Below are 8,736 nucleotides of genomic sequence, written 5' to 3' on the forward strand. Positions count from 1 at the left end.
TTTTCAGGCTTCTCGTATAATAATTTCTTTGAATTATATCTATAAATATGTATTGTAATCTACCTTAAGAGTCATACCACCTTATTATCATTGACTTATGACTCGAGCATAAGAATTTAAATATTCTGTGTCTCTACCACTAGAGGTAGCGTCATCGAAGTAGTAGGCTGTTGAATGGGTAAAGGAGGTTGAGGAGTCTACTCTGGTGAAGTAGCAGGATGACTTCCCGTAGGTGGAAGTGGCACAGCAAGACCTATGTAATTAGTGTTAGGGACCATGATAAAGGGTTGATCATGTGCACCTAGGGATAGCCGAGGTAGAGGGTGACGACTGAAAAGTCCCATGAGTGCCAGTAATTGCCCTCTCTCTACCTCAACCATGAGGCCGGCTCGAGACACATCTACCTATCGTCATGTCTACCTAAAATAATGTAATTATATCATAATCTAATTAAAGTTTAATAAAGAAATATATAAGATAAAACTAAGACTAGCGTACATTGTAATTATATAATCTTACTAATTAAAATTTAAACATATAATAAGCTAGTTAAATTATACTTAGATTGTCCTTATTTGGATTTTTCATCATCTTCTTCCTCTAGTTTATTTTCCTCTTTCGAGGTAAATTTTTTATCATCAAACTCATGTTCTTCTTCTTCATCTCTATCCACCCCTCTTCTTCTTGATCATTGTCATCCTCTACTAGTAGCATGTCGTCGTCTATCCTAAAGTCAATGAGGTCATCATCCATAATATTCGGCCTAAGGGTGATCAGATCACCAGTATCAATCACCATCTTCGAAGGAGTTGGTCATCAATTTGGTAAGATTCTTGACCTTCTGTCTCGTCAGACTCGATGCGACCTCTTGACTTAGTCTTAACCACAACCATCTAACTAGACTTGTATGACCCTGGATAAGGCAAATAGTATACTTTTCATGTATTTTAAAGTAGAATAAAAGGATATTAATACCTATATTTCGTGGTCACAATTACTTTAATAATATTGTAATTCTTATGTTTTCGTGTTCTTAGTCGTGAAATTGGATTGTAATACTTAAACACATACATCTTAATAGAAACGGATCTACTCTTAAATTAAAGTAGTGGGAGCAAGCACCCCCAATAAAAATTTAAAATTTTTTTAGTAGTTCTTAATAATATAGATTAATTGCACCCACCACAAAACTAATTTTGCCCCACCACAAGACTGAATAGCAAGTTTAGCCTTTTAATTGGTAGAAAAAATGAAAAAGCTACCTCTAAGATCAGATATTACGTGATGTGATATTGGACTTATTAAAACTCTCCAAAATTTTAAAATCTTAAACATAAAATTATCTTTAGTAACTTCCATAAATTATATTTTTCATAAAATATTAGTATGAAAAAGGAAAGTTATCTCCATATTCAAAGTGTACGAATATGTCATTAAAGCATTCCATAAGTATTATTTTATAAAATATTTAAATCACCACAAATTATTAAATTGTATTAATGAAACAACCATGCATGCTAGATATACATAAAAAATCAACTATAAAATTAATTATTAATATAAAATATCTATTAAAATATAAAATATATATTAAACATAAGTTAAACAACACATATATTTATATATAAATACATACTAGTTGATATAATTGGTTTTTTTAACACTCATAGCATTTTTTTATGTGAAAAATGGGACGACCAGCATTATAAATGCGAAAGGTTGGCTTGAAGAAAAATTGTATTGGATTGAAAAGATGGTTAGAAAGGAAGCTTTGATGTTTGTTCTCTTCACATACCTCTTCATAAGCATAGCATTCTTAGCTATTTCGACAAATGCAAATAATATATTTGTGAAGGTTCCTAGGCCTACATTAACAAAAAATCTTGCCGTCCAATATGGTGAATCTCGTGATAATAATAATAATATCGACGGTAAGTTTCTAACATATTACCTAGTTTTTTTATTTATTATTCTTACTAATGTACATCCAAATACCACTAATAGCAATATAAGGTGAAACTAATAAATCTTTGATATTTTACAGTACATTGTGAGTGCTGCGTTTGGAGAACAGCATGTCTGAGATTTTGTTGCAAGTCGAAGACTAAAATAGCTGATGAAATGCCCCCATTAAATTATGCCATGCAGTATTTGAATAGTACACATTGAACAACTATTGTAATGTTATAAATAAAAGGAAAAAGATATTATCTGTGAAATATGTTCATTTCCATTATTTAAAATTGTGTTGATATGTGTGGAAAATTAAGGAGTCTCATTTTCATTTTTCTTTAAACAGTTTTGGTAGATTTTAACTTCACTCAATGTAATAAACTGATGAACTTATTATCTTGGATCATTGATTTATCTTGACAACTAACGTAATTCTAAAAACTAAACTAATTCACTTCTAAAAATAAATATCTAAAACTGTCTTAACACTACAAGAAAAATACCTATTCAGCCACACTTTTTTTAAGCTACATTTGAAAAGCGTAGCCTATTCTATGATTAGGCTACGCTTTTCTCTGTGTTGCCTTTTTATAAGAGAAAAGGATACACAATTGTGGCATCATTTAAAAAGTGTAGCCTTAGGTATTATAGAAATCACTTATAAAGCGTAGCCGTAGGTTGATATCTATAGGTTCACTTTTCGTATCAAAGGAGACGTTTTTAGAGGGTAGCCTATTTGTTAAGTTTTGGGTGCATTTTAAAAGTGATGCCTAATGTATCTAGTGCAAAAAAATTTAACACAACTCACAAACACTTAGTAATTTTTTGTTTCCTTTTCACCAAATCACATACTACACTATAGGGTCTGCACACAGCCCTCTTCTCTCAGCACCACAAGACGCAGCCATGCACCCTCAGTCCCCCTCACGGCTCACGAACGGTGTTGCCACCTTTCCTCTCTCAGCCCTCTCTCTGCCGCACCTCTCACCATCTGCCATCACCCTTTCCCTCTCAACCCTCTATTTGTTTCTCACCAGCCACCGTCATGGCTTCCGTCACCACTCACCAGCCTCAGAGTCACGACGGTGCTGCGCTGCTTCTCGCCTCTCGGTGATGACGAATTGACGACCCTCAGCGACAACGAACGCGAAGTGCGATGGCACTTCTCTGACCCTCAACGACGATGACTAGTTTTCCTGTCTCGATCACGACGGTGTTGTCCCCAGTCGTCCTCTTCTTCTCTGTCGCTAGTCTTCTTCTTCTTCTCTTCTTTGACCTCTTCTCAAGCTCAGGTAAATAACTATTGTTCTGATTAAGAATTTTGATGATTGAAACTTCTGATTAGGGGTTTTGATTATTGTTCTGATTAGGAGAGGTTCTGCGATTATTTGTTTTTTAATTAAGAAGCAGCAAGTTCTATTTTTAATTTGTTTTTGGTTTTGATGTTTCTCAATTATTTTCAGGTTTTCAGGTACTGTGGCTGCTGGGTTAAGGGGTTGTTGGTTTATGGACTACTCTGGCCGGGGATCATGATGCGGAACAGGCCAAGGATTTGCTTCGGTGCTTCAACGTGTGTTATATGATTGACATTGGATTACTTGATTTTCTCTGACTTGAAATTCTCTTGTTGATATTTTCCTGATCTTTATTTCAGGAAAGTGTCATGAATGGCAGGCACAAGGTTGAGAAAAAAGGTTTAATATGTTACTCCTCTTGATTTTGAAGTTCTTTGATCCCAGTTTCTTCAACTTTTTGTAATTTAAGCATTCATTTCCTGCTTCCATCATGTTAAGCTGTGTTTGATTGTTTTGCAGTGTTACTTGATGTATATATCTCCTCACTGTTATAAATTCCTTCATTGATAATATTTTAAGTTCTTGCTTTCTTATCATCTTGTACTTTGTTCAAGAGTTGTTGCAGTTGGGAGCTCCTGAGATTGTTCCAGATTATCCAATTCCTTCTGTTGATGACTTAGCAGATCAAATAGCCGAGATTCTCAAATTTTTTGGGTGAGTAAGTTCAAGCTTAATCTGTAATTGATTTCCATTTAATGACATAAAGAAAATTAGTTTACACCAATTTCCATTAGGCTTTGAATATTGGCAGTTGTTCGTTTTGAGAAGGCAATCTGACCCCAACATTCTTTTTGTCTGCAGTCTTAGTGCAGTAATGTGCATGGGAGTAGCTGCCGGGGCTTACATTCTTACCTTATTTGCTGTAAGTTATTATGTTGGTGCTATGCAGCCTCTCCCCTTTTTAAATTACATTAGAGTTTCAACGATGGATCGTTCAATTTTTCTAATGTTTTTATGTGTTTACTGTTTACAATAGATGAAGTATAGACAACGTGTATTTGGTTTGATACTTGTTTCACCTCTATGCAAAGAACCATCTTGGACTGAGTGGTTGTGCAACAAGGTTCTTTTTCTATACCTAAAACACTATGTTGTCTTGTAAAAATAAATGTTACTTCTTTCTTATGATTTTGGTAACATATGCAGGTCATGACAAATTTACTCTATTTTTGTGGCATGTGCGGGGTGGCAAAGGAAATGTTCCTGAAGCGGTACTATAGCAAGGTATACTTTGTGCATCCAAATTTCCTCTTTCTACTTCTATTTAGTGAGGCTGAGTTATTTGCTTTTATTTATGGTGATAGGACATTCGAGGTGGTGCTCAATTCCCAGAGTCAGATATAGTTAAAGCTTGCCGAAGGGTTAGTGAATATTTTTTGTTGTTGTACAACAACTCTATTATTTCTGTTTCATTAGTGCTTCTGATCACTCTTGCTGGTTTTATTAGTGAATTTAGTTTATTATGCATATTATTTTTTATTATAAGGCATATTATTAGTGCTTCTGGTCACTCGTACTTATTTAATTTTTATTAGTGCTTCTGATCACTTTTGATTCCAAATTGATGATTCTATTGTTGATTTTATCAGAGAAAACATGAATTCAGAGGAAGCTGCACAAATTCCTAGAAGAACTAGTAGGCTTCATCTTCTACACAAAATTCTGCTTCATCTTTAGTTAAGTTTTGTTTGCTTTCTATTTCTTTTTGGTCTTTAGTTTCATCCTATATTATTATTAGTTAATTGGTTTCAATTTCGTTCCTTGAGTTTGAGTTTCTTCTCCAAAATCCCTGGTTGAATCATGGGTAAGAGCATGTTAGCTGGTTTTGAATCACTTCTAGAAGCTGATCAGCAAAGAATGGCATCCATGATGGAATAGGTTCAAATTTGTGACAGGTACCTCCTCTTCACTTTATCTGTTAACTAATTTCATGTGTTTTGATTTGTGCTTCATGTTTCTAAAATTCTAAGTTAGGTCAGCACAAATAGTTTCAATTGGGACAAGGTTTGAAGGTTTATGCTTATATCTTGAGTACTATCCATTTCTATAAACACAGCCTGCAGATTCCCATAGATTTATGATTTGCTGTCTTTCTGCTTATATCTTGAGTGCTATCCATCTCTAATTTTTGTTGTTATTACTTGAGTTTTATTTTTTAATTATTGTAGTTAACTTGTTATTACTATGATTCTATTCTGTTGGTTGATTCTATTAGTTGATTCATGTTTTTGTTATTTTTCTTTTTCCATATTTTTTTAACTATGATTTTCTATTTAGGTTGTTACTATGATTTCTATACTGCGTGATTTTTCTGTTGCCATCATCTTCTAACTGCTTCTCACTGCTCACCCAGCACCACCAGCATCTGCTGTCTTTGCCGCCACTCCTCTGTTTCTTTTAATCTTGAAGTTTACTGTCTTTGCTAACTAAATTTTCTATTTCCCTTTTGTTGTGCCGAATTGTTGCAACAGGTTGATAGCACCGTTAAGCATAAACAAAACTTTGATAGATTTCTTATTAGTCAGAAACCCCTTTCCAACGTTAATACGAGGTTCAACCTTTTTTTTAAAGCTTCATGGCTATGCTATAGTATTGCTATATTCCTTTACATAATATCTAAAATTTTGCTTTCTTTATATGATCTTTGAAATCAAATAGTGCTAAAAAATGTGATCACTATTACTCACTTGCGGAAGATTTTCTCGAGATTACACCTCGGAAGACAATTGGAGAATTGAAAGAATGTAAAGAGGTTAGTCATTTTTTTATTATTTTTCACTTTCTTTTTATGTTCATCATTCAAGTCCAAATTAAAATACTAATGCCCTTTTTATTGTTACTTTTCTTTTAGGATGGTGATTATGCTGTGTATGGTACAATTATGGGAGTGATTGGTGGACCTGATTGGTTTGTTGCTCAATGTAGATGTGGCACTGAAGTTGTTCTGAAGCTTGGGTTGTAACACCCTAACTTTTAGCACCTCATGATCGTACTAAAAGTTCGAGTGCTACTTACCTCTAAACCTTTTTATTATATACTATCTTTATTTAATATTGAGCCTTCGCGAATACGAACCAAAACTTTAATTAAGAAAACGAAAAGAGACTTTATTTTACACCACTAAATCACAAAAGTGTATATATATATATATATATTCACATAGTATTAAATACATAAACTTATTTCAAGATTCCTAAAAACAAATCCTACCCCTCTAAAAACTCTAACTAACAAGGCGAGGGGAAAATAAATCCTAACAACTCAACTTATAAACATATTCCTCTGTGCTCTCGCAGCTTGACAATGAGCCTTTGCACCTGTAGCTGAAAGGGGTGGAGATAGGGGGTAAGAACTGGGAAGTTCTTAGTAGGGTCGGGGTTAAAAGTTAAGTTCATTTTGCCATTATTAACCGACCGTAACTAACAACAAAACACTTATAAGCATGAATAATAAAAGAACTCAGAAGTCAATCAGTCATGCAGCATACACACACAATCACAGAGTTACGTAGCACAGAGATATGCGCAAACAAGCATGATGCATGTCTATTCCTATCGCAGGTAATGAGCTCATTTGTCGATTTCGACCCGCACCCGACGCAATCCGACTCGCAAGTCAGATAAGGCATTCCAGCGGCATAACCTCTGCAAGTTTCTACTTCTTGCAGGCGCTGATTCTCCAGCTGAAGTATGCCGAACATGACCTCTGCAAGTACTTGCAGGCGCTGATTCTCCAGCTGAAGCATGTGGCACTTTCTCCTGGAAGCCATTCCCTATACACGGGCATTCCCGTACAATTTCTCACATCCAATCTTTTTCTTCTAAATAAAATTTCAAATAAATTCTTAAGGTTTATAACAAAATCTTGGCGGCACCTCCCCTAAAATCCGGACTCTGCCACCCTTTTCGGGTTCCATCCAAACTATTTTCCACACTCTTTTCAAATTATTTTCAATAAATCAAACCGGCAACTTTTAACATTTTCAAATTATCCTACCGTAATCCAGAAATCACAATCATCAATTCAGTTATCAAATACCAATTTAACCGGTGAAAATTTATTAAAACCCTACCTCCGTACAGAAATTACAACAACGAAAACTTTGGAGAAACTTTTCGTCCGAGCTGCTAAAGAGAAAAACGCCAGGAATCGTCTGTGCCTTCTAGAACTCCAATTGGCCGAATTCAAGAGAAAGAGGAGTTACATCACCATCAACTTCTACCGGACAAAAATAATACCAATGTGTAGAGAAGAAAGATACGAACACTTTTACCGGACTGGATTTTTAATTGGAGTTACGAATCTCAAGAAATCGAAACCAGAAGTTTTACGGTGCCATGGTTTCTCTCATTCTCTCTCACGGTTTTCTTTCTCTCTCGGTGCATTCTTTTCTTTCTTAACGCTAAAAGGGAGAAATGAGATGCTGAAGATGATGATTAATAAAGATTAGGAAGTTCAGGTGTCGTTAGTTTATATATATATAAACAAATATGTGTCATGGAAGGAATATCATTGGTTTAATAATATACATGCATGCATGCATAAGCCATGTGTTGGCTTTTCTTAACTTTACTATCTTAATGGCTTCGGTCAATAATAATAATAATAATAATAATAATAATAATAATAATAATAATAATAATAATTTTTCTCTTTTTTTTAAATAAAATAATAAATTATGAATAACTACTTATTTAATTTTTTTAAAAATTCTAAGTGTTATATGGGTCATACTATTGTGAAAAGTTTTCAAAGCATGTTGATTTATTTTCCTTGAAGTTATAGTGTTGGTATGAGATTTATTTATGTTGATTATTTCATTTGTATATATTATAAAAACAGGTATAGAAAGGTAAAAGTTATTGATTCCTCAGGGAGTACAACCTTTGTTATATTTGAAAAGCTTGGATGCCTTTTGCTACATAAGCCCTACACTGAGATTTTTATTATTTAAAGAAATTATTTAGTATAATTATGTATTTATTTTTATTTTATAATATTCAACTTATTTAAATAAAAATACAAAATTATTATACATGTAATCATATTATTAATTATTATGTTGTATTAATAATTATTAAAAAATTATATATATATATATACACAAACAGAAAAAAAAAACGAGATCTAAGGCTACACTTATATACAGTAGCTATAGTATAGAGGAAAAAAAAAAAGACCTAAGACTACACTTATATACAGTAGCTATAGTATACAAAAAAAAAAAAAAAAAAAAGAAGGACCTAAGACTATGCTTATAAAAAGTAGCTATGGTATACAATGGGGCTACGCTTTACAAGTGATGCAGTAGCGTTGAAAAGCGTAGCCTATTCTGGAAGAATGAAAGCTGAAAAGTGTAGCCTTTGGTCCTGAACAGCATCACTTGAAAAGCATAGCCTATTTCCAAACGTCAAAAACGTAGCCCTTG

General features: G+C 33.7%; 1 protein-coding gene across 2 annotated transcripts; it reads left to right on the plus strand.

Annotated features, from left to right (window-relative positions):
* The first annotated feature begins 2,762 nt into the window (after nt 1-2,762).
* On the plus strand, nt 2,763-6,330 carry LOC112771634 (protein NDL2-like). Of its 2 annotated transcripts, none has more exons than XM_025816417.3 (12): nt 2,763-3,245; nt 3,417-3,523; nt 3,608-3,647; nt 3,863-3,962; nt 4,110-4,170; nt 4,285-4,371; nt 4,455-4,532; nt 4,613-4,669; nt 4,898-5,203; nt 5,780-5,859; nt 5,967-6,060; nt 6,160-6,330. In XM_025816417.3, exons 3-9 carry the CDS (start codon nt 3,617-3,619, stop codon nt 4,934-4,936), a joined length of 453 nt encoding a protein of 150 aa, XP_025672202.1. In that variant the 5' UTR covers nt 2,763-3,245; nt 3,417-3,523; nt 3,608-3,616; the 3' UTR covers nt 4,937-5,203; nt 5,780-5,859; nt 5,967-6,060; nt 6,160-6,330. The 2 variants fall into 2 exon arrangements, with proteins under 2 accessions (XP_025672202.1, XP_025672203.1); XM_025816418.3 differs by having other exon boundaries at nt 3,874-3,962.
* The last annotated feature ends 2,406 nt before the right edge of the window (nt 6,331-8,736 follow it).

The sequence above is a fragment of the Arachis hypogaea genome, chromosome 18 (genome assembly GCF_003086295.3).
Source record: "Arachis hypogaea cultivar Tifrunner chromosome 18, arahy.Tifrunner.gnm2.J5K5, whole genome shotgun sequence".
Lineage (NCBI taxonomy): Eukaryota > Viridiplantae > Streptophyta > Magnoliopsida > Fabales > Fabaceae > Arachis > Arachis hypogaea.